Source organism: Genypterus blacodes, unplaced genomic scaffold (genome assembly GCF_046128005.1).
Source record: "Genypterus blacodes isolate CSIRO-AG114 ecotype Tasmania unplaced genomic scaffold, CSIRO-AGI_Gbla_v1 ptg000214l_1, whole genome shotgun sequence".
NCBI lineage: Eukaryota > Metazoa > Chordata > Actinopteri > Ophidiiformes > Ophidiidae > Genypterus > Genypterus blacodes.
In genome coordinates this window covers 3,617,759-3,643,251 of record NW_027467013.1, presented here as the reverse complement: position 1 = coordinate 3,643,251, position 25,493 = coordinate 3,617,759, and the positions used below count along the sequence as shown (strand labels likewise).

The window sequence follows — 25,493 nt, the reverse complement described above, 5'->3', positions numbered from 1 at the left end:
AGATACATTTTCATTATTATCAGTGTAATCAGCATTGGTTTTGGTTTGATTGATTGTGTGTGTTGTCTGTGTGTATTGGCCTTGTTTATAAGCGCAATGCTACCACTTGTTGGACAGATGGAAAACTGCATTAATCATGCCTTTTATTTTGGATGCATGAATGAAATGTGAAGTACAGGAGGCACACTTTTGTCATATTCATTTGGGAAAAGCCAACAAATACTAAAAGCTCAAAAAGGCTTTAATGTAGATACTGACATTTATGTTTATATAACTCACAATCAATACAGTAGAGCTCAATCAATACAGTAGATCTCAATTCTCCCCTCCCCCCTCATATTGAGTAAGTATCCTCAGGGATCACTTTGAGTTGCTGATTTAAATTTTTCCACCTGCTTTACTATCTGAGGATATAAGTGCAACATGTTCACCAATAATTAAAAGCAGTTCATCATTTGGCATTAATGTCTTAGTTTTAGTCTCTGTGTACAGGATTTTCCCACAGCTGCAGAGTTTGAGCCACAGCACTCTGAGCATCAGGACTCTATGTTATGAAGCTTGGCTATGAGGCGCAGGTTGTCACTTTGGTTGGAGCGAAGCTGTGCTTTCCCGCTGACCTCATGCCACTGAACCGTCTGCGACGAACCATGACTGGTAGCCACCTAAGAGAGACAGACCTTGTAAAATAATAAGAATACCATACAAATAAAATGGCTTAATAATAATAATGAAATGTGCAGACCGTGTCCATAAAGGGGCTGGTCCTGTCCAGGTGAAAGGTGAGGACTGTGGTCTCCACCCAGGCGTTATCTGTGTTCCTGCTGTCATCCACATAACCCTCAAACACCTAAAACACAACAAGCCTGCAACTTACTGCCTGTTTCACCAAGTGTAATCAAATCAAAGAAAGATTGGGTTCATGGTTAGAATCTGTCCTCTAATAGTCCCTGTACATGTTTTATGCCTGTCAATGGCTTTGACAGTTATTAAAACAGCTATAGAGTTTTACTTTTGTTCCCTCCTTGATGTTTGTGTTAATTGTTTCATACAGCTTCTGGTCCAACACTTTCATTAGCATCACTGGCAGGTTCTCCCCAGACTGGACCGGCCCCTGAAGGTATCAGAAAGGATAACTGAAGAAATCTGTAAATGTTTAAAGTCCAGAGCACTAAGGGGAACAAACAGCTGGACTCACCCCAGGTAAAGCCCAGGCTGCTTGGCTCTCGTCCCAAACTGCCAGAAACTCCAACACAGATCTCTCACTGTCTCGCCAACTAAAACATCCATCCACAAAGTCTTAGACCATATGATCGTAATGTAATGTAATGTAAATATGATGTAATAAAGTGGTAGTCCAACATGATTATGATCACAGTAAACATTTGTTCTGACCTACCGTGTGAGCACAAGGTCCACATTCAGATTTGGGCCCAGGCAGCTGAGTGCTCCTCGCCCCCTCATGCCGGTCCTCCCTCCAGGATTTCTATTTCCAGAGTTAGAGGAAACCAGATTCATATTAGACATCAAGACATGCTTGGTTACTTACTGTAAGGGCTATTAGACGCCTCGTGTGCTTTCATACCTGTAATTATCCAAGGCTTCAGATTCTGATCTGTGAGGAGAAACGTTGCAAAAAGAGATACAGTGAGTAATTCTCAGCAAAATAAGTCAAATTGAAGTCTCTACAGAAGTAGCAGGATTTCAACTGGTTTCCATTTGTAAACATACCCATCCACATGGTCTCCACTGTCTTCAGAGGCGTGATGGGAAGGCATGTATGAGGTGAAACTCACCTGGAGAAGAGTTTTAAAAATCATCATTGTAGTCAGTGACAATCTGGAGTCGTCTCTGTGGTGGTGAAGGAGGGGTTAAAGTGAAATACCTCCCATGGCACCTTCTCCTCTGGCACAGGAAAACGCACAACTTTGGTGTTGGGGTATTGACACTGACGTGCACTGATGTGGAAACCGCCCTTGTCTTTCTCTGGCATGTTTCTCAAACCCTCAGAGGACTCACCGTCTGCTGTGACTGATGTTGGAGGGGAGAGGAGAGATGAGTTCTTCTAACATTTGTGAAAAGATGATAATGATACCTAAGTGACTGATGATACAGAACCAGTAGTTCAGTATCTTACATAGGATTGGTGCTTCTGTTGCTGCATTATCTGGAGATCTCATGCTGTCCATAATCCACTGCAGGGCTTTGGCTGACTGGATGACCTGAGGAGACACAATTCAATAAGTAGACGTGAGGCATTCCTGCACTGTGTTGACCGCTTTCTCCACTCAATGTGCAATAATCAGATCACAACCTGCTCCTCTAGCCGAGAGAGTCTCTTCTCCATGGCTGCAGAGCTTCCCTCTTCTTCCCTCTCCAGTCGATCGTTTATGGTGGTGACCCTCAGGAAACGAAGGAAAATCCATAATTCCCAAATTGTATAATAGTTAAAGTACTTTTTGATGTACACCATTTGTATTCATTGTCAGCCTGGGACACATTTGTAGAGGATTTTACTTTTGTGCTATATCTATGATGCGTTGCTCCACACTTTGGCTCTGCTCTCGCTGGCTCTGCTCTCCCTGGCTGGACTGCAGGTACTGGTTCTTCATCAAGGCCTCCCAGGACAACAGCTCCTCTTCCTGAGCCGGAGGGAGCTCATCCTCTGACAAAGAGGAAGGTACAGATTGTTAAATAGGACATTGTTTGAGGACATAATGGTAAACCTCACTAGTCAAACTACTATTGAGTGATTTTCTCCATTTTCACCACAGATCTAAATTAAACATCCAATACTTACTACAGTGGTTTTCAACCTTTTTTGAGCCAAGGCAACGTCTTTACATGAAAAAAATCCCAAATCGTAATTTCGCCGGGGGCCTCAAAATTTGCGATTGGCCAGTCTGTCTCGGACAGTTTTCGGATCACCAGATCGGCTCGCGGACTAATTAAGTGAAGTTGGATAATTTCCCACGGCCACCTGACGATCTCTCACGGCACACTAGTGTGCCGCGCGCGACACACTGGTTGAAAAAAACTGACTTACTGAACTCTTTTCTTTTCACGTTAGGCCAGGACAGCACCATGCTCTTTACACAGTGCCAAAGATGGCTGATGAGGATAAAAGGAGGAGGTGCAGCAGGGCGGCTATGGTACTCTCTGATAAGCTGAAATCTTTGGAACTTCCATATTCTGTCTGTGTTGTCATGCACCTCCTGGAATGTAAAGCTGTATGGGAGTGCATACAGGGTTTAAAAAGGTATATTCACTTTAAACAGGATGGAGAAATGGTTGAATAAAGATGAGTAGGACTCACTTGAAGATAGCTATGAGCAGGTTGAGCAGCAAAATATTGGCAAAGAGCAAATAAACACACAGCATCAATATGCTGAGCCACTCTGGGGAGGCTGGTGTTTGGTTTTCATTCAGCACAGGACACTTTGGTTTCATAGGATCTGTCCCGTTCAAGCTGCACAAGCTTATGTCAAACCTTGCATCTGTTGACGACAAAGAGAAATGTTAAAGATACTTAAGTTAAAGCAATAAATAATGGTGGCTCAAGGCAAAAACATGACCACAAAAATACTACTTAAAGCAGGAAAGCAGAAACCACTTTCCATCTCCTCTTACTGTCAATATTTGTTGGGACGTTCCCAAATACGATGAGGTAAGGCTCATACACAGCCCCACGGAGGATCCAGTCCAGCCGATTCTCATTGTTGATGAGGATCCCTTGTTTGGCCACACCGTACGCAACCACCCAGATACTCAGCAGGAACATGAAGAAGAACATATCCATCATCTGCAGGGCAGAGACACAACGGTCACAAGCTAGAAACAGCAAACAAATAAAAAGGAGACATCATCCAGATCATGTTCAGGGGGTCTTTTTGGATTGTATGGACTGTACTACGTCATATATTATACACTGATGTTAACCTGCACATCAGGAGCCGTCAGGGTGAGTGTTAGTTAGTGTTTCTCAACAACACTGTGACAGGCTCTCATCGAGGAGCCTGGAATTTTACCAGATTCCTTCACATGTTTTACATATTGATGTAAACATGCATCAAAAGGCAGTTTGTGACCTGTGGGTTCTGACACTTTGACAGTGTTCGACACAAACACCTTTACTACACAATAAACATGATGGAAATTGTACAGTGTATGTAAATCTATATTGTGTCCAAAGTCTTAAACAGTCTATAGGCTTTGCAGGAGGAAATCTTTACAGGTTTCCACATTGTTCTTTGTAGGAACAACAAACACAAACGATGAATATTGCTAGAGGAAAGTTAACACACGCTGTCTCAGAGGTTATGTTGTCTTAAATCAAACATACCAGTTGCAGCACTATGTTCCACAAACTTAAAAACAATAAAACAAATGTAATAGCCAGAATATTTTATCCAATGTCACTCTCATCCAGCCTCTCACCATTCTCCTGACCATGATGATCTTGGGGCCCAGGGTCTTGCTGATAGTGAAGATGGCCATGAGACGAATGCAGAAGAGAATGAAGTCGATGCAGAGGAGGATTTTACCCGGGTAGAGGAACTCAGGAATCAACCTACAACACAAAAGCTTGACAATTAAGAGGAAAAACCAGCATGTGGCGATCTTTCCAATGGCCTGAAATGTTTTTCTTGAAGGAAGGAAACTTACCTACACACCAGGCCAGCGATAAAGATGGTGATAGACAGCACGTCTAGAATGTTCCATATGTCTTGGATGTACATGCTTGCTTTCGTGTGGAACCCAAAGCCATCAGGGTCATGAAACAGCTGATAATGGAAAGGCAGATCAGTGAATCACAGGCAGATTCAGTGTGGTGATGATAATATTATTTCACATGCTGATTTGTGTGTGTGCTTTCGTTGATGTTCCCAGCAGTGTCTCACCTGTCTGACCTCCTCACAGACCAGAGACAACACCCAGATGTCAAGCAACAACTCCCCTGCAGAGGGCAGCAGCTGGAAGTCCATCATCAGTACCACAGCAAACAAGAAGAGGAAGGCGAAGTAAGACACACTATTCCAGCAGAACTTGACCAGTGGAGAGTCGTAGAAACCGACCAGTCTGGACCAGCAGCTCAGAGGAACCACGGGCTGCTGGCTGGCATGGTCACTGAGGAGAGCAGGGGCAGAGGATAAACACGTGTGACATTTGTGACAACTTATGAAAATGTGAATAAGCCCCACGGCCTATAACGCGTTCTGAAGCTGCCTGCACTGTTGTATAATGTCATCCTGTGGAAACTGTGCCAACGAGATCATCGAGCACTGATGTTTCACTTTGGCATACAACATAACTAGTCATCTCCAACAACTCAACAATAAACAACCGGACTGTACAGGATATATCCGTCTCCTCGTCTCCTTGTACACATTCCCTAGGTCCCAGTCAACATTAATTCCTTTGTCTCCCTCTCTTCAGTCCAGTTGAAACTAAAGCAGAAATTAGCGATGTAGCCGCACTTTGCCCTGACAGATGTGAGCTTAGGGCTTGTGTTTTTGAGACGATGCTTATTTTCAGGTATGACTGTGAAGAGTAATGCACTGTGATGTTAACTTTCTGCTCGTTAGTTAAAATGATAAAAAATCCTAAAATGATACAAGATTTGAATGAAGCTCGTTAGGAAAAATAGCACCCAGAGAAAATTAAAAACAAATACCATCTTTAAAATGTAACACAGCTCTGTTTGGGAATCCAGAAAAGAGCCCTTGTTAAGATAAGGGTTAGTTACTTACGGGTTTTCATCATTTGTTCTCAGCGTACGTCCTGTGATTGTCTCCATGGTCTTCATCTCCTCACTCTTCTGAGTTTCCCTCTGATAGACCTCATCGCGTCTGGGGAAAATCAAATAATAATCACAATAATTCACACGTAAGAGTATACAAATGTACGCATTTATAAAAAATGCAAAAAAACACCCCGTTACGTTTCAATACTGTCTGCTGTAGAATCTAATATAACCCTCTATCATCTGGGAAATATGTCAGCTTTGACAGCAGGTAGGACTCACCTGAAAGTCAGAAACCCAGTAGTGTAGATAAGAGGGAAGAAGAGCATGCAGATCATTACTCTCCATACAGGATTGTCCACTGCAAGCTCACCACACCAGATCTGAGTCAGATAAGCCTGGAAGATTGAGAAATCAACAAATGTTGAAATCTCAATCTTGAAAAAAACTTATGTTATCTGCACAGATAGGTGCGTAAAAAAATTGAGAGTGTCCATACTTGGACTCCTGACTGAGCTACAAAGCTTTTAGCATGAGCCCTCAGTGCCAGCCTGAGGCACGTCGTCTTTCCCCAAGATGGGGAAGCTCGAACCAGCAACTTCTGAGCTCGCTCTTCATCACAATTGTATCACTCACTGAACACACCTGGGAGAACACAGATAAAAGAACACTCTTTCATAATCAGGTCCATGTTCATTTCATAATACCCCCAAACCCATTCATCATGGCTACAGAAGTGTACCTATGGCATGTTCCTCATAGTGATTGGCGAGCTCTTGCATGTTCTCCGCTTCATCTTCATCGTCTTCTTTTACAGCCATTCTCTTCAGGAGCTTACTGGCTGCCAGAGCAGCAGACATGCAGTCTCTGCACTGTCCACACAGATAAAGACACAGATACTGGGACATTGTCTCCTATCATATACAATATTGTATGTTTATGCACAATGTTAATGCTGATCAGAATGTTTCATTGAAACATGTTTGCACCCAGAGACAATGATTAACATGGTCATACACACTGAATGTTTTATATCTGTGTGGGGAATTTAAGTCAACAGAAGACACTTTGGAATTGTTTTGGTTACTCATTGCTCCATTTTGATTTCATGTGGTAATATTTACAGTTTCAGAATAATTAAGATGATTTTTGTTGCTGTTTAGAGTCGCATATAACTTAGACCTCAAACCTAGAACTGTGCGGGCTCAGCTCAGTCTGATGCTAGGACCTGGTTTTGTCAGGACAGTGAAGTGATGTGAAGAGGTGAAGGTGCTGCTGATTGAGCCCATGGCTTTGGTGTCTTGCAGGTGAACCGACGAATGTTTCCACTCATTTCATAAGTTTGCATCATCTGCAACATGTTTACTGTCAGAATTCTTTTTATTGAGACTTTTATTTTTTTTGGTTTCGACCGGTTTATCTACTCGGGAAGCAGTTTTGTTTTGGAAACATTGTCCTTTGTAGGCGATAGCACTGGATACACATGCAGGACATTTGTACAGGAAAGTGCATGTAAAATGAATTTAAATATGTAGAACATAGTTTTAGGGTGTTAGCTTTGATCACCTGCTCCCAGGCAATTTCAGCCAGCTCTTTATCATTCTGGACGACAGCCCAAAGGAAAAGGTCTCTTCCTGGATCCCTGTGTGGCTCACCGATGTCCTCTCTGAGGGGACGTTGAGAATCCACCTGACACTTACCTGGCAGCTGGTGAGAAAGGGCACATAGCACTGAATACTGAAGAACACAGTGGGTGTGTTTGTATGAAGGATGGATAGGTTTGGGCAGTTATAAGCAGAGCACATAGACGAAGCGTTTACACAGCTCAATGCCCTTTGTCACTCACTGACACAGAAGTATCCTCCAGAGGGAGTGGAGGGTAGAGGTGATGGGTGTAGTTTCCCAGCAGGTGGCGTACTTCCTCAGACACATGAGTCATGGAGATGTCTGTGGCTTGCCCTACCCTTTTAGCCAGCTTGCGAAGAAAGGAGCAGTTGGGTTGTATTTTGTAGAGCTCATTAAGAGTGTTCTCCTCCTGAAGGAACTCCTTCAGATTCACACCGTTCTCTAGCAGCAGACTCACAAACTGGTGTTTGTGGCCAATCAGGGCTGAGAACATGGCCCCATGGAGGTCACCGGACTAGAGGAAAGTCACAGTACAATGAGATCATTTTGTAAAACCAATTAAAGCCCAGAGTCAAGAGCACTTCTGTCGTCAGTCTTTGTGGTCAAAATGTGAACCACAGTCAGTCCATCATGCTCCTTTATCTTATCTTAACAGTAGAGTGAAGGAGAGGAGCCTTTTATTGTCACACCTGTGTCTGAGACTGATAGCTGCTGCTCTAGATGTGTAGTTTCAGTCTGTAATAGGACGACTCACCTTCCACTCGCTCTCCTCAGTGAAGATCTCAGTCTCAGCTATGTCCGCCCGGTTCCAGGCTATAGCCAGCTCCAGCTGCCTCTTCCATTCACCTCCCAGTGACTCACTGGTTCTTGAAGCTGAGGGCACAAGCTCATTCAGATTTACCTGACATCACTATGTTCATTAGGTTGACATTCAGTGAATGAGCAGAGGTTCAGGGATTATTCTAGGATGAGTGGCTATAGATAAAAAGCACAAAGATTCATCAATTAATTAACCACAGATGGGTTATATTGTTCTATCTTAAACTTAAATAGGGATCCTACAAAGTTCAAAGATAACAGGTAGTCAGGTTGGATTATGGCTAAATCTGTACAAAAATATGGCCCAGGAGAAAAGGAATTGTGAATTATATTTATGAAGAATCATTCCATTTTGTGTACAGGGTTATGGTCACTGTAATTACACATATAAATTCTTGCTGATTATACAAACTACCAGGATGATGAGGCAACATAAGATAAGCTGTGGTGATGTAAACCAGCAGCTATGAGGAGCAAACGCAAAGATCTCTGTGACCACAGTGATGAAAGGGGAGGAGATGTCAGAATACAGCCGCCTGCTGCCTGGAAATGCTTTATAACTCAGTGGCTAATCCAATATTCATGAAGCTAATAGATGGAAACTATGGTAATGTATTTTAATTCTTGAGTGATAAATCAACATAATCAGAATTCTAATGTGAGTGTGCGCTGTGTTAAAATCCTTTTGTTATGATGCACTTCAGATCACTCTGTGGTTATGTGATTGGTCTCACTCCAAACCTGCAAGATGAGGAGGGAGCCTGCAAAAAGCACTTTGGATCTCCTTACCTGTGTGGCTATCAATGTCTCTAATAAGCAGTCTAAAAGCGAAAATATCTGCAAGAAAATGCTGCTTTGGGTTTTGATCTCAACTCATCTGATATCCACGTCCAGTTCATTCCTCTAAGAGGGAACATGATCTCTCTGATCTATGTTCTGAGAGCTCGTTTTGGTGGCAAAGTCTTTCCATGTATTTATACTTAATGCTTTGTTAATGTTTGCAGCTTCCAGTCAGTAATTGAAATCAATATCTTTACCTTTAAGCAGCGCTTGAAGAATAGCCACGTCTACATCTTCATGTTTGCCCTCACTTACTCTGAACACTGTCAGCAAGTGAGACATCCTGATGATGTCCTGAATCTGGACAGAAAGTGGACAATTAGAACGTGCAGTGTGACTCCAGTAACACTTAATGAGGAACATTCATCTACCTTCTTTGTCCATTCTATGATCATGAGGTTGGAGAAGTTGTCATACTCAAGACCAAAGAACTTTTTTATCAACTGATGAATGAGGGAAATGGTGACTTTGATCAACGGCAGTCCTGCTACCTGGGCGATGACATCTGCTATTCTGCCTGATCCCTCCAATATCACACACGGTGTCCCATTCAGCATGACATTGTAGATGGTCTACAAAGAGACACAGGGGACAGTCTGAGACAGACAGAGAGTGAGGGGGAGAGAGGGAGGATTTGGCAGCAAATGGAGGGCTCACATTGAGAGTTTCTGTTCCTCCATCCAAAACCACACACACCACTGGTATTGTCACACCACTCTCTGAAGGACAACAACAAACAAAACCAAATCAGACAAACAGATAAAATAGTGAAAGCTTTCCTGTGTTACCTACAATGACGTGTAGATTTTGCAGACAATGCAACAGATAAGTTAAACCTTCGTTTCCAAGAGGCTGCTGGGAGATAAGCTTCTCCAGACGACTGCGTAGGTCAATCTCCACACCATAGCGTCCGTGGGTCCCATCGTCCACTAGCAGGAAATGGGTGTGGTTGCTGTCCAGGCAGGACAGATGGCCCTGACCCTGGACGTCAATCTCATAGTTTGCAGGGAAACAACCCTAAGAATGTGGTGAGGAAAGGAGATGGAGGAAAGACATCCAGCTAATTCATCAATATTTGCCAGACTGAATCCCACCTTAAACTGAGAGTGCATTCAAGTCCATTTTCTAATTGTCTTCACAAAACACTGTGGGGGGCTTACACAGGTTTGAGGTTGTAAATATGTGAGGCCTATAACACATTTTTGAAGCCTGGGCAGCATGGCCCACTCTGATAAAGCCATGTGCCCGGAATCCTTTGTCACAGAACAGGCTAAAAGAACTACATCTCCCAGAGTTACCTACGGTCAACCTCCTTTTCACACCTTGGCTGTGTGGGGTTATAAAAAGCCCACCAACTTCACAGCAACTTCTCTTCAGCTCAACTCAAAGCAGAAAGGAGACACCAGAACCCCAGGAATGTGCCCTGGATATTCCCAATTCAGCGAACCCAGCTAACCCTCTCCTGTTGCTGCTTTGAAGACGTTAGGAGGTTCTCCCTGATTCTACCCTGGACAAAGACCAAAGCTTTGTCTCAGTGAACACTTTTCCTTTCCCTCTGCAACTGTTGCCGGCAAGATTTTTGCTTTGATTGCTCGACCTGAACCCTGATCGCGAACAAGGAGGGAAGCGATTTCCTCCTGTTTTCTTCAATTCCCTGTCGACGAACTCCATAATCTCCCCACGTGGATCAGAAGATTTGAGGCCCTGGGGATTCCCTCACCAGTGCACGAATCTGCCAAATCCTCCTGGAAGGCCCCCAACTGGACTCAACGCAACTTATTAATTAAATACTAATTAAATAATTTTGATTGATAATTGAGATTTATGGTGAATCTTTGAGGCTTAGGTCAATTATCTGCTATCTTGGTCCCCCTGCCAACAAGGGGTGGTTCCCCAAGGACTTTAATTTATTAAAGTTATTATTTTTTTATTATTTTATTTTTGATAGCAATATTTGATAAAGTAATTACACCTACAACACCCCAAAAAACCCATAAATGGCAGCACATCCAGACTATACAGGCTTTGAATCTGCAATATGAAGGCATCTTCCCTGCATATCATCACTTAGGGTGCACGTGATGAATATTGCCACACAAAGAGACGCCCTGTGTGTTGTTCCTACCTGTGGATCCACCAGAGCGTTCCTGTTGTGAACGGTCCCCCATGTGGCCACTCCAATGGCAACGATCTGGGCCTTTGTAGAGCTGTTGCTCAGGACATAATCCCTCAAAGCCTGGCCCACGTGTTTCATCACACCTGTATGAGTGCCACCAGTGATGATCCAGGCGCCTGCATACAGCACAGGAAAAGGGCCGTTTAAGCCACTACAGGAAACTCTAGAACCATTGACTATGATTTCACCCATCACCCATCACCCGTCTGTCTGGTTGTTTTGAAACACACACACACACACACACACACACACACACACACACACACACACACACACACACACACACACACACACACACACACACACACACACACACACACACACACACGAGTACTGTAACTGCATGAATAACCCTCGTATTGTGCTTGGGGTCAATTTGACCCCAAGGACCAAAAAAGTTGATAAAATATGTTTTCTTTCATCAAATGGTCTGAAAATTATAGGGGTTGTTTGATATGATGCTCTTCCTGATTAGAAGAAATCTGAAGTAATTTGATTGAATTTTGGGTGTTTTGAATTTTATACTTTACCTTGTGGTGCAATTGGGGCAAATTGTCACACCATACTGCTTTTCAACACATCTTTGATCTTGGGATGTCTGATGTGTGTGGTCAAGCAATGGTTATTTAATAATGGGACAACAACAAGAGGTGTTTATACTATATGCTTTAAATAACAGTTTGGTGTCAATTTGACCCTAGAGGACAATGGGTGTTAGTATGGGCTGCCATTCAAAAAATACAAAAACAGCACCCTCACTAAAATTTGACATATTCCACTCTGGTATATGTCAAATAGTAAAGATCATATTAAATTTTTAAAGAACTCAAAAATAGGGTATATTTTATGTAAACAAGACCTTTTAGCCCTAAATTCCAAATTGAAAGGAAAAAAATTGTGGTGATGAGTTGGACTGAAGTCAGACTAAAGGTGTTATTAAATTAATTGAAAATTTACACTATATGCTTTAAATAACAGTCAAACATTTTGGGGCAGTTTGACCCCAGAGGACAATAGGTGCATGTAAAACGGGAGGGTTCTCTGGATAATCATTGACATTCTCTTCTCTCTCTAATTGAGCTGACCTGTTATCTGGGCCACTTTGATGAGACCTCTGTGGAACATGTTCTTTAGACCGGTCTTCAAGTAGAAGTTCTTGGCTCCTCCAGTCACTGAGATCAACAAGTTTGGAGGCGAGAGTTCCCATTGTTTAGTCAGTAGCTGGTACAGAATCTCAGGCTGGGTGTCTGTGGACACTCGTGCATACTGAGAATGGTCAGAAACACAGACATAAATGCAAGTATGAAACCACATGCATAAATAGTTTCTGTTGTTTTTATTATAAGTCATCGTTGGTGCTCTACCTTGCCGGTTATCTGTTCCAAACCAACAAAACTGATGTCTCCAAAAGCATTAGTTGGTACTTCACGGATATGTCTGTCTTTATCCCAGGTTTCCCCTGTGAAGTCCTCATGCTTTACATGGTGGGTCTTAGGGTAGCCACACTTACATATCCCCTCTCTAGTGGAGAAACAAGAAACAATGCTTTCTGTTCACCAAAATGGCAAGGAGACATCAAGATGCACAGAGTCTGTGAGATCAGTAAGACAGATACTACCCATTACACTTAAACCCAAGTGGATTAAGTGTACTGGGGTTTTCAATCAGTTGAAGGGTCTGAAATACAAATGATTTCCAAAAGCAGAGCTAAGTTAAATTGAATGATAAAGGGGGACTTCCAGGTTCTCTGGTACTCTCCTGTGCGTCTATGATAATCTGCTATACGACTATCGCTGAAACGCAAAAGCAAAGCCTACCTGTCACCCGTTTCATAGAAGACACATTCCTTCTTCCGGATGTTCTCCCTGATCCAGGAAGCTAAGGTGCAGTGCTGAAAAAAGGGGGAGACAGACAGGTGCTTAGAGGGCCAAGCTGCTCAAAGCCAGAGTGTGAACAAGCTTCCACCGCAGCTGGTTTGAACCGCAATATATGGAAGAGTTCATTTCAGAACATGCATCACTAAAAGAAGTGAAATGTGGTTGATAACTGATTCATGACATAAAATCTAAACTATTTACTGGACTATTGAATATTATTGACATTGTATGTACCTGAAGTTTTGAATTGAATCTATGCTGAAAGGTTTCAATTGATTCATGTTTAATGAAACACAGAAACTCTCCCTCCTAAAAGTACAATATTCAGGATATATATCTATAACAATAAACAGTTTATGTTCTACACAGGTATGTACTTATGCTGTATCTGAACTTGGTTAATGATTCATGTTGCTTTGAAGCTTTCACATCAATGACAGTAATAACAACACAACAATAACAGGGAGGAAACTATGGAGCTCATGAATGTAACAGCATTTTGAAAATATTGATTTATAATGGAAATGTCGTGCTTCTGAATCCCCAAATCTTCACACATCTCATCACTACAGTCGGTATATTACAAAAAGCAGAGACTCACCTTGGGAGAAATGAGTCGCTCCAGTTCTAATTTAGTATCCTGCTCAACCAGGCCTATTTGGTGGAATCTTTTGTCTGATTTAGGCAGCATTTCTGTAGTGGAAAAATCTGATATCAGTTAAAATCCTCTGCTCCTCCCTGCAGAACCCTTCCTGTTCCAAGTTGAAGATGAGTGAAGAGACAAGTGGCAGAACGAATGAATGCTAAGCAAGTGCACAGCCTGGAACTTTAATATTGTGACTTCTGCTCTTATCTTGTTGATATTTGACCTGCGCAGCATTATCTTCACTTCCTCTACTAAGCCCAGTTGAAGCACAAGAATCCATCTATTTGCAATAGAAGTCCTTACTAGTCCATACTAACCCACTGATTCAGTTAACAGGTTTTTCGCCATGATCTTCACTGGACTCGGCGGCTATACTTCCCTGCTTTCATGGAGTTGTGAAATGGCTTCTCCCTCATAGAGCCATAATAAGCCTCCCTCGCTTTCAGCTTGAGGCATCATATCTGTCTATGATAACCTGTTATACAGGGAAGAATCACATTACAGCCATGAGCGCCATCTTGACAATTGAAAAAAATTACTGACACACCTTTTTATACCCTTATCCATGCCTCCTTTTACGTGACAAAATGACAGCAACAACATGAAGTGGTTTCTGGTGTTCAGCTTGAGAGGGAGTGCTGCTTTTCACAACTTCAAACATAGCCAGGTATTTGTGCAGCAGGTGTTGCCAGGCGACACCAGAGCATTCATCAAGGGCAGTGATTTACAACCGCTGTACCGTGGCACACTGATTGACAGGTGTGCCGTGAGAAATTATCCAACTTCCCTTAATTAATCCGCAAACCGATCCGGCCCGTGAGCCAGACCGACAGATCACATCAGGTCCAAAATAAACAGCACACATACCAGACGAGATGTGTTTCGACTGATCAGGGCTGTTTTACTGGGGTTAGGGTTGTGATTTGTAAGAGTGATCATGATTCTGGTGTGATCAGAGTTATCTTGAGTGTGATCAGATTGTTTAGATTTATTCAGTGAGATGATTTTGTGTTTTAATTGCAGTCTTCAAGTGTTTCCGGTGGGATCAGAGCTTGTTTCTTTTTACTGATATCAGAACAGTTTGCAGTGTCATCATATTTGTCTTATTGTGATGTGTATGTATTTTCATCTTCATTAGGATTAGATTCATTTTCATTATGATCAGTGTTATTTTCAGGCAGTGGCTCAGTGGGTAGTGCTTCCGCTTGGGAACCGGAGGGTTGCCGGTTCGAGCCCCTGCCGAGGTGCTCCTGAGCAAGGCACCGAACCCTCAATTGCTCCCCCCTCTGCGAAGGGTGGTAATGTAATGTAAGTTGCTTTGGATAAAAGCGTCTGCCAAATGATCGTAATGTAATGTAATGTCTGTGTGTATTGGCCTTGTTTATAAGCGCAATGCTGCCACTTGTTGGACAGATGGAAAACTGCATTGAACGTGCCTTTTATTTTGGATGCATGAATGAAATGTGAAGTACTGGAGGCACACTTGTGTCATATTCATTTGGGAAAAACCAACAAATACTAAAAGCTCAAAAAGGCTTTAATGTAGATACTCTCAACTCTCCCCTCAATTCCTTTTTATTTTCCATCTATCAGAGTCTCTCCAGCTGCATACATGCATTCCTTCACTATAACACCAACTGGCAATGGCTTTTCATATTGAGTTAGGGATCCTCAGGGATCACTTTGAGATCCTGATCTTTATTTTTCCACCTGCTTTACTATCTGAGGATATTAGTGCAACATGTTCACCAATAATTAGCAGCAGTTAATCATTTGGCATTAATGTCTTAGTTTCAGTCTTTTTCACAGGAGCGCTCTGTGTACAGGATTCTCCCACAGCTGCAGAGTTTGAGCCACAGCACTTTCACTTTCAGAACTTTCTGTGATGCAGCTTGGCTATGAGGCGCAGGTTGTCTCTTTGGTTGGAGCAAAGCTGTGCTTTCCCGCTGACCTCCTGCCACTGAACCGTCTGCGATGAGCCATGACTGGTAGCCACCTAGGAGAGACCTTACATTAGATCTAGATTCTAGTTTAAAAATGGCTTAACAATAATAACAAAATGTGCAGACCGTGTCCATAAAGGGGCTGGTCCTGTCCAGGTGAAAGGTGAGGACGGTGGTCTCCACCCAGGCGTTATCTGTGTTCCTGCTGTCATCCACATAACCCTCAAACACCTAAAACACAACAAGCCTGCAACTTACTGCCTGTTTCACCAAGTGTAATCAAATCAAAGAAAGATTGGCTTAAGGTTAGAATCTATCCTCTAACAGTCCATGTACATGGTTGATGTCTGTCAATGGCATTGACAGTTATACAAACAGCTAGAGTTTCAACTAAACCCAACCTGTTTTACCTTTGTTCCCTCCTTGATGTTTGTGTTAATTGTTTCATACAGCTTCTGGTCCAACACTTTCATGAGCATCACTGGCAGGTTCTCCCCAGACTGGACTGGCCCCTGAAGGTATCAGAAAGGATAACTTACTACATCTGTAAATGTTTAAAGTGCAGAGCCCCTAAGGTGAACAAACATCTGGACTCACCCCAGGTAAAGCCCAGGCTGCTTGGCTCTCGTCCCAAACTGCCAGAAACTCCAACACAGATCTCTTACTGTCCCGCCAACTAAAACATCCATCCACAAAGTCTTAGACCATATGATCGTAATGTAATGTAATGTAAATATGATGTAATAAAGTGGTAGTCCAACATGTTTATGATCACAGTAAACATTTGTGCAGACCTACCGTGTGAGCACAAGGTCCACATTCAGATTTGGGCCCAGGCAGCTGAGTGCTCCTCGCCCCCTCATGCCGGTCCTCCCTCCAGGATTTCTATTTCCAGGAGTTAGAGGAAACCGCATCCATATTAGACGTCAAGACATGCTTGGTTACTTACTGTGAGGGCTATTAGATGTGTGCTTTCATACCTGTAATTATCCAAGGCTTCAGATTCTGATCTGTGAGGAGAAAGGTTGCAAAAAGAGACAAGTCATTCAGCAACATAAGTAAAATTTTAATTTAATTTAATTTAAAAGTTGCTACAAAAGTAGCAGGATTTCAACTGGTTTCAGTTAGTAAACATACCCATCTACATGGTCTCCACTGTCTTCAGAGGCATAATGGGGAGGCATGTATGAGGTGAAACACACCTGGAGAGGAGTTTTAGAAATCATTCATCATTGAACTCAGTGACAATCTGAGGAGTCTCTGTCGTGTTTAAGGAGGGGTTAAAGTGAAATACCTCCCATGGCACCTTCTCCTCTGGCACAGGAAAACGCACAACTTTGGTGTTGGGGTATTGACACTGACGTGCGCTGATGTGGAAACCGCCCTTGTTTTTCTCTGGCATGTTTCTCAAACCCTCAGAGGACTCACCGTCTGCTGTGACTGATGTTGGAGGGGAGAGGAGAGATGAGTACTTTCGAAACATTTATGAAAACATAACAATGATATGTAAGTGACTGATGATACAGAACCAGTAATTCAGTATCTTACGAAGGATTGGTGCTTCTGTTGCTGCATCATTCAGAGATCTCAGACTGTCCATGATCCACTGCAGGGCTTTGGCTGATTGATTGGCCTAACAAGACAAATTTAAGTAAATAGACACGAGGCATTCCCACACTGTTTCGACTGTTTTCTGCATCATGCTCTGCTTTAAGTACAAAAATCAGATCACAACCTGCTCCTCTAGCCGAGCGAGTCTTTTCTCTATGGCTGCAGAGCTTCCCTGCTCTTCCCTCTCCAGTCGATCGGTTATAGTGGTGACGCTTCACAAACAAAAGGAAACCCATAACTCACACATTGTTTCACAGTCAAAGTACATTTTGATGTACACCTTTCATTTATGTCCTGTTATGCTGCCTTTCTATTCATTACTTTGTATTCATTGCTTGTAGGATCTTACTTTTGTGCTATGTCTATGATGCGTCCTTCAGAACTCTGGCTCTGCTCCAGCTGTGTTGACTGCAGGTACTGGTCCTTTATCAAGGCTTCCCAGGACAACAGCTCCTCTTCCTCTGGCTGAGAGAACTCTTCTTCTAACAAAGAGGAAGGTACAGATTGGTACATAGTCTAAAAGGACAAAAACAGCCTGTAGATGCTTGAGGACATAACGGTGAACCCTGAGTGTTTCAAAGCACTTGCAGAGTGAGCTTCTGAATTTTCATCATAGATCGAAATGAAAAATCCATTACTTACTGAACTCTTTGTATTTGCGCGACGGACAACACCACTTAACAAAGCGGTAAACATGGATGAGGAGGATGAAAGGAGGAGGGGCAGCAGGGCGGCTATGGTACTCTTTGATGAGCTCATGTCTTTGGAACTTCCATATTGTGTCTGTGTTGTCCTGCACCTCCTGGAATGTAAAGCTGTACGGGAGTGCATACAGGGACAAGGAATAGCATCAAGTGGTGAAGAACTATATTTACTTATAACAGGACAAAGAAATGGTTGTATTAAGATGAGGAGGACTCACTTGAAGATAGCTATGAGCAGGTTGAGCAGCAGAATATTTGTAAAGAGCAAATAGACACAGAGTAGGAATATGGTGAGCCACTCTGGGAAGGCTGGTATATGGTTTCCACTCAGCACAGGACACTTTGGTTTCAGAGGATCTGTGCCATTCATGCTGCACGCGTTTTTGTCAAAAAATGCATCTGCAAACAACAAAGACAGATATTTCCATTTGAGTAAAAGCAAGAAATAATGGTGCTTAAATCTGTGGCTTAAAGCAAAAACTGACCACTGCTATTAATAATACTATTTGACGCAGCAAAGAGACATTACAAAAACGACATGTTTTACATGTGCAGAATTTTTTTGCATTTTCAATCTCCTCTTACTGTCAATATTTGTTGGGATGTTCCCAAATACGATGAGGTAAGGGTCATAAACAGCCCCACGGAAGATCCAGCCCAGCCGCGTCTCATTGTGGATGAGGATCCCTTGTTTGGCTACACCGTACGCAACCATCCAGATAGCCAATAGGAACATGAAGAAGAAAATGTCCCTCATCTGCAGGACGGAAACACGACGGTCACAAGCTAGAAACACAACTTTATCTTGCATAATAAAATAAAGCACAAAATCTCTCACCATTCTCCTGACCATGATGATCTTTGGACCCAAGGTCTTGCTGATAGTGAAGATGGCCATGAGACGGAGGCAGAAGACAACAAAGTCCATGCAGAGGAAGATCTTACCCGTGTAGAAGAACTCAGGAATCAGCCTACAACACAAAAGCTTGGTGGTTAAGAGAAGAAACAGCAGGTGGGGATCTTTCCAATGGCCTGAAATGTGAAAAGTGTAAGGAAACTTACCTACACACCAGACCAATTATAAAGATGATGATGGATAGCACATCTAGAATGTTCCATAGGTCTTGGATGTACATCATTGCTTTCTTACGGAGCCCATCAGGGTCATGAAACAGCTGATATTGGCGAGACAGATTAGATTGGGATTTTACCCTCAGCAATTGACCAATATCAGCTCCGTTTTACGTTTATAACACAGAAACACAGCTAAGCAAATTGTTAAAATAAACACCACTAGATTTAACATCACCAAATGTATTCATCTAAATGAAAATGTAAATTTGAAAAATCAAACTTTTCAATAAGCGGTGTCCCACCTGTCTGAGCTCCTCACAGACCAGAGAAAGGACCCAGATATAGAACACCACCTCCCGTGGAGAGGGCGTCGGCTGGAAGTCCATCATCAGCACCACAGCGAACAACAGGAGAAAAGCGGCATACGACACAATATTCCAGAAGAACTTGACCTGGGGAGAGCTGTAGAAACCGGCCAGTCTGGACGAGCAGCTCAGAGGCTTCATGTGCTGCAGACTGGCATGGTCACTGAGAAGAGCAGAGGTCAGAGGTTCAACACATTGCTCCATGAAATCAGTCATGTAGCAGCAACAGCAGCTGTGAGTTTAGGGCTTGTATTTTTGAGAAGATGCTTATTTGAGGGTGTGACTGTCATTTAGCCCACTGGGGTTGTTGGCCTGCATTATTTTTTAGGTAACGATGTTGCTGGCTGGGCATTTAGGAAACTGCCGTGGCGTTTCTTATGAATGTAAAAGTTTCGGAAGCTGCATATTTACTTGTTTGTCTAATCCTGAAAACAGTGTTGAGGATCAGCTCCTCTTAGAACAAGGGTAATTTCTTACGGGGCTTTATAAGTTCTTCTTAGTTTACTTCCTGTTCCTGCCTTGATGTTCTTCATCTCCTCACTGTTCCGAGCCTCTCTCTGGATGACCTTATCACGACTAGGGAAAATGAAATAATAGAATTAATTGAAAATATTTAGATAAACTTGTAGCAGTAGTAGCATCACATGCAGTATAGAGTATACAAATCTGTACAAACCGGAACATATAAAGCATAAAACTCCCCACCAAAAAAGTGTCATAATACGGTTTATTGTAGAATCCGATTTAACCCTCTATCATCTGGGAAATATGTCAGTTTGACAGCAGGTAGGACTCACCTGAAAGTCAGAAACCCAGTGTAGATAAGAGGGAAGAAGAGCATGCAGATCATTACTCTCCACACAGGATTGTCCACTGCAAGTTCACCACACCAGATCTGAGTCAGATGAGCCTGGAAGATTGAGATTTCAACAAACCTTTACACAACCTTAGCAGTATTGTTCACCCCAGTTCCATATAATATTGCATAAGTCCATTTATATTATGTTTCTGCAGAGATAGGTGCGTGAAAAATTGAGAGTGTCCATACTTGGACTCCTGACTGAGCTACGAAGCTTTTAGCATCAGCCTCCAGTGCCAGCCTGAGGCACGTTGTCGTTCCCCAAGATGGCAAAGTTCGAACCAGCAACCTCTGAGCTCGCTTTTGATCACAGTCGTAGCACTCACTGAACACACCTGGGAGAACACAAATGTAACAAGACACATACAAAAATAGGTCATGGTTCATCTTGTAAAAAACCCAAACCCCTTCACTTTTTCTATGGAAGTATACCTATGGCATGTTTCTCATAGTGATTGGCGAGTTTCTGCATGTCCTTTGCTTCATCTTCATCATCTTCTTCTTCGGCCATTTTCTTCAGGATCGTGCTGGCTGCCAGAGCAGCAGACAAGCAGTCTCCGCACTGTCCACACAGATAAAGACACAGTTGCTGAGACCTTGTCTTTCCCTTAGCACACGTGCTTTTTACTTGTAAATACTTTAAATGTCAGTTGTAGGAGACATCACTGGATACATATACAGTATACAGTACATCTATACAGGAAAGCACATGGGTTAGCTTTGATCACCTGCTCCCAGGCAATTTCAGCCAGTTCCCTGTTATTCTGGATGACAGCCCAAAGGAAAAGGTCTCTCCCTGGATCCCTGCGTGGCTCACCAGTGTCCTCTATGAGGGGACGTTGAGAACCCTCTTGATTTGTTCCTTGCAGCTGAGGAAAAGTGACACAAAGCACTGCATACCACATTATTTATAACTTAACAGTGTATGTGTATGAAGGGTGACTTCAATACAATACATTTTCCGCAAACTGGCCATGTTCCCTTGTTCTAAGCCAAGCACATAGATGAAGGGTAATCACAGCTCAGTGCTCTTTGTAACTCACTGATATCGATGTCTCATCCCGAGATCTGCTGTTGCGTTTTCTGGTTGCCCAAGGAGGGCGAAGGGGTTTGATGAAGCTGCCCAGCAGTTCCTGCACTTCCTTGTACACAAGAGTCACTAGAGTTGTGGGATCAAGACCTTGATCCATGTTTTCAGCCTTCTTCTTCAGCATGCAAAGAAAGGAGCAGCTGGGTGCTTTAAAGTAGAGTTGTTTCAGAGTGTCCTTCTGGAGGAAGTCGTTGAGACTCACACCGTTGTCCAGCAGCAGACGCACAAACTGGTGTTTATGGCCAATCAGAGCTGAGAACATGGCCCCATGGAGGTCAGCGGACTGGCGGAGGAAAGTCACAGTACAATGAGCACAATTTGATTGCTATGTAAAATGGGATGTTTTCTGTATTGTCATAGCTGGAAGTCAGTAAAAGGGACGACGCACCTTCCACTGGCTCTCCTCAGTGAAGATCTCAGTCTCAGCTATGTCCACCCGGTTCCAGGCTATAGCCAGCTCCAGCTGCCTCTCCCATCCAGCTCCCACTGACTTGCTGGTCCTTGAAGCTGAGGAGAGAAGCACATCCATATTTACCTGATATCACTATGTTCATTAGGTTTACACTCAGTGAATGAGCATGAGCTTTGTTAATGTTTGCAGCTTCCAGTCAGTTTTTGAAATCAATCTTCACCTTTGAATAGTGCTTGAAGAATAGCCACGTCTACATCTTCACGTTTGCCCTCAATTATTCCGCACACTGTCAGCAGGTGAGGCATCCTGATGATGTCCTGAATCTGGACACAAAGTGTTGATTGTGAAGATTTAGAACGTGCAGTGTGACTCCAGCAACACTTCAAGAGGAATGTTCATCTACCTTCTTTGTCCATTCTATGATATTGAAGTCGGAGAACTTTTCATACGCAATACCAAAGAACTTTTTCATCAACTGATGAATGAGGGAAATGGTGACGTTGTTCAATGGCAGTATTGCTACCTCGGCGATCACATCTGCTATTCTGCCCGATCCCTCCAATATCACACACGGCGTCCCATTCAGCATGGCATTGTAGATGGTCTACAAAGAGACACAGGGGACAGTCTGAGACAGACAGAGAGTGAGGGGGAGAGAAGGAGGGTTTGGCAGCAAATGGAGGGCTCACATTGAGAGTTCCTGGTCCTCCATCCAAAACCACACACACCACTGGTATTGTCACACCACTCTCTGAAGGACAATAGAAAACAAAACCAAATCAATACTACAAACAGATACAAGGTGAAAGCTTTCAGGTGTTATCTACAATGACATGCAGCTTTTGCAGACAATGCATCAGGTAAGTTAAACCTTTGTTTCCAAGAGGCTGCTGAGAGATAAGCTTCTCCAGGCGACCGCGCAGCTCAATTTCCACACCACCACAACCATCGATCGTGCCATCGTCCACTAGCAGAAAGTGGGTGTGGTTGTTGTCCAGACAGGACAGATGTCCCTGACCTTGGACATCCATCTCATAGTTTGCAGGGAAACAACCCTTAGAATGAGGTGGAGAAAGCAGAGAAACATCAAACATCAGACATCAAATGAAAGCGTCTGATTGATGAGATGTGTGTAGGACGCAGGATCTGATTGCACCCGGCCTCGGCACTTGCTCAGCCTTGGCAAACATGAATTCCACCTGATCTTAATACGATCACAATATGATCACTCAGGGATGCATGTGATGAATATTGCCAGAAAGAGTGTGTTGATCCTACCTGTGGATCCACCAGAACATTCCCATTGTGAACCGTTCCCCATGTGGCCACTCCAATGGCTACCATCTGGGACTGTGTGGTGCTGTTGCTCATGGCATAATCCCTCACAGCCTGCCCCACATACTTCATCACACCTGAATGGGTGCCACCAGTGATGATCCAGGCGCCTGCATACAACACAGGAAGTGAGTCATTGGAGCCACTATGGGAAATACTACAACTATTGATGATTTCCCCCATTTCCATTTGTTTCTATCTAATTGAAATGACCTGTTGTCTGTGCCACTTTGACAAGGCCTCTGCGGAACATCTTCTTCAGGTGATTCTTCATGTAGAAGTTCTTGAATCCTCCAGTTACTGAGATCAACAGGTTTGGGGGCGAGAGTTTCCATTGCTCAGTCAGTAGCTGGTACAGTATCACAGGCTGGGAGTCAGTGGATACTCGTGCATACTGAGAATGGATGTTGATACAGAGAGACAGAGACATAACTATAAGTATAAACATATATGCATGAACAGTTTCTGTTGTTTTGATCAAAAGTGTTGTGCTCTACCTTGCTGGTATTCTTCCCTAAACCACCAAAAGTGATGTCTCCAAAAGCATCAGTTGGAACTTCGCGGAAATGTCCGTCTTTGTTCCACGTTTCCTCTGTGTGGTCCTCAGACTTGATGGCTTCGTCCACATGGTGGGTCTTAGGGTAGCCACACTTACATATCCCCTCTCTAGTGGAGAAACAAAACAATGCTTTCTGTTCACCAAAAGGGCCAGGAGACATTTCTTCTTTCTTCTTCTAAGGGTCTAAAATAGAAATGATGTCTAAAAGCAGAGCAAAATAAAATTGATAAAGAGGACTTCCAGGTTATCTGAAATAAAGAACCCAACCCAGGCTGCCCACTGCTGGCATTCTAGCACTGGGCAAATGGAAGAGAAAGAAAGGGGGATAGTTATTGTTATTGCCCAGAGAACGCACCTCCCCACAGGAATGAAAGTGTTAATGTAGTGTTTTGGACTTCAGGCGTTTGGCTGACTTTGCTGAGACTTTCACCGCTAAAACTCAACAGCAAATCCTACCTGGCGCCCGTTTCATAGAAGACACATTCCCTCTTCCGGATGTTCTTCCTGATCCAGGAGACAAAGCCCTGAAAAGAGTGGGGAACAGGTATGCGGAAGTAGTTCAGTGACAAAACAGAACTATAGCTTTGATTGTTGCAGGCGAACAGGTATGAGGGTGAGTATTGTTGGAAGCATGTCAAGGACACAGCTCGAGCTTGGGTGTGATCCAAACCGGTTGTACAGGATAAAAACGTCACCTGGAACCTTGTCAAACTGAATCAAGTCAAATATGGACAAGGTAAAAAAGATGGTGAATCTCTCTATGTGTGCGAATAGATGCAGGATGACAACATGATCATTTGTCACCACATGTGTGAGAAGTAGCATTGTAAAGCAGTGATTATTCCTCTTCGTGTACTTTCACTTTTACTTAATCCTTGTAGTATTAGTAACAACAACAACACGACAATATCAGGGAGCCAAAAAAGTGCAGTAATGGAGATGTTCCCCCTCTGGATATAAGCCGACAATAAGCCTCAAGTCCGACCAAAGTCTCACCTTTTGAATAAAGGAATCCTTTTCTGCTAGGTGAACATTGCTGCCTGATTTAGGAAGCATTTCTGTAAGGGATAAAAGTCTGATTTCAGTGTAAATCCTCCGCTGCTATTCCTGTTCCATGATGAAGATGGCTGAAGAGAGAACAGGAGAGTGCATCTGAGCAGTTATCTCCTACTTTCATATTCTGACTTCTGCCTTTATCTTATTTGCATGTGGCCTGCACAGCATTATCTTCCCTCCCTCTACTGAGCCCAACTGGAGCACATGAATCTATTTCCAGTAGTTCATACTAAACCACTCATTCAGTTATCACGTTTCGCAACTCCCTCATGATGTTCATTGGACACAGACGCTCTATTTCCCTGGTTATATGTCATTGTGAAATGGCTCCGCCCCCACAGAACAATAATACCTCCCTCCCTCTCAGATTCAAGCATCTATCATAATCTGCTGCACCTCCACATACGTTCAAGTCTCAATGCAGCAGTATCTCAGAGTGTATTCTAAAGTAAAGGAAAAATAATGTCCTGTAACAAAAGCTAAGTAAGTTACTAAGTAGTTGTAGTACAGTCACCATGGTGAGGGAAACATCAAAGATGTCGGCGAAGACTTCTGCCAGTGCTGTGGCACATACTGTACCTTTTGGACCCGCCCTGGTATGTTGTCCGGTCCTGCAGCCTTGTGTGAGTGTGTAGAGCTGTTCACTTCATTAAAAGAGTTAAAGATTGTGCTGGTTGAGGTGTGTTAGGTGTGTTAGAGAGCTTCCTGTGGCTCATTGTTGACAGCATTAAAGTGTGAATAAAAGGTGTTGCGGTTATCCG

The 25,493-nt window shown here is 43.1% G+C and overlaps 2 protein-coding genes across 4 annotated transcripts; both read right to left on the bottom strand.

Moving 5' to 3' along the window:
* Positions 1 to 247: 247 nt before the first annotated feature.
* Positions 248 to 14,225, bottom strand: LOC143015867 (transient receptor potential cation channel subfamily M member 2-like). The gene is given in 34 exon segments (XM_076169982.1): positions 248 to 662; positions 743 to 847; positions 1,010 to 1,111; positions 1,196 to 1,274; positions 1,397 to 1,483; positions 1,583 to 1,612; positions 1,729 to 1,793; positions 1,883 to 2,028; positions 2,135 to 2,219; positions 2,312 to 2,399; positions 2,515 to 2,662; positions 3,044 to 3,225; positions 3,314 to 3,494; positions 3,628 to 3,799; positions 4,435 to 4,567; positions 4,663 to 4,781; positions 4,899 to 5,124; positions 5,748 to 5,846; positions 6,023 to 6,138; positions 6,240 to 6,385; positions 6,483 to 6,612; positions 7,307 to 7,447; positions 7,587 to 7,880; positions 8,121 to 8,239; positions 9,223 to 9,325; positions 9,397 to 9,597; positions 9,683 to 9,744; positions 9,862 to 10,042; positions 11,151 to 11,317; positions 12,287 to 12,467; positions 12,566 to 12,722; positions 13,019 to 13,092; positions 13,680 to 13,771; positions 14,042 to 14,225. Coding segments are annotated over 34 exon segments (4,368 nt in total). The 5' UTR covers positions 14,073 to 14,225; the 3' UTR covers positions 248 to 536.
* A 1,018-nt stretch (positions 14,226 to 15,243) lies between these two features.
* Positions 15,244 to 24,997, bottom strand: LOC143015868 (transient receptor potential cation channel subfamily M member 2-like). Of its 3 annotated transcripts, none has more exons than XM_076169983.1 (33): positions 24,673 to 24,997; positions 24,133 to 24,200; positions 23,615 to 23,783; positions 23,331 to 23,511; positions 23,061 to 23,227; positions 22,654 to 22,837; positions 22,472 to 22,533; positions 22,186 to 22,386; positions 22,003 to 22,105; positions 21,759 to 21,877; positions 21,324 to 21,653; positions 21,009 to 21,149; positions 20,713 to 20,842; positions 20,470 to 20,615; positions 20,219 to 20,331; positions 19,899 to 19,997; positions 19,359 to 19,584; positions 19,045 to 19,157; positions 18,821 to 18,953; positions 18,568 to 18,739; positions 18,201 to 18,381; positions 17,921 to 18,093; positions 17,628 to 17,760; positions 17,403 to 17,490; positions 17,216 to 17,300; positions 16,962 to 17,107; positions 16,805 to 16,869; positions 16,648 to 16,677; positions 16,466 to 16,552; positions 16,265 to 16,343; positions 16,069 to 16,179; positions 15,794 to 15,898; positions 15,244 to 15,720 (listed from the first exon to the last, which is right to left on the bottom strand). In XM_076169983.1, the coding sequence occupies exons 1-33, from the start codon at positions 24,730 to 24,732 to the stop codon at positions 15,595 to 15,597; spliced, it is 4,326 nt and encodes a 1,441-aa protein (XP_076026098.1). In that variant the 5' UTR covers positions 24,733 to 24,997; the 3' UTR covers positions 15,244 to 15,594. The 3 variants fall into 3 exon arrangements, with proteins under 3 accessions (XP_076026098.1, XP_076026102.1, XP_076026101.1); XM_076169987.1 differs by having other exon boundaries at positions 16,078 to 16,179; XM_076169986.1 differs by having other exon boundaries at positions 17,628 to 17,757.
* Positions 24,998 to 25,493: the final 496 nt, after the last annotated feature.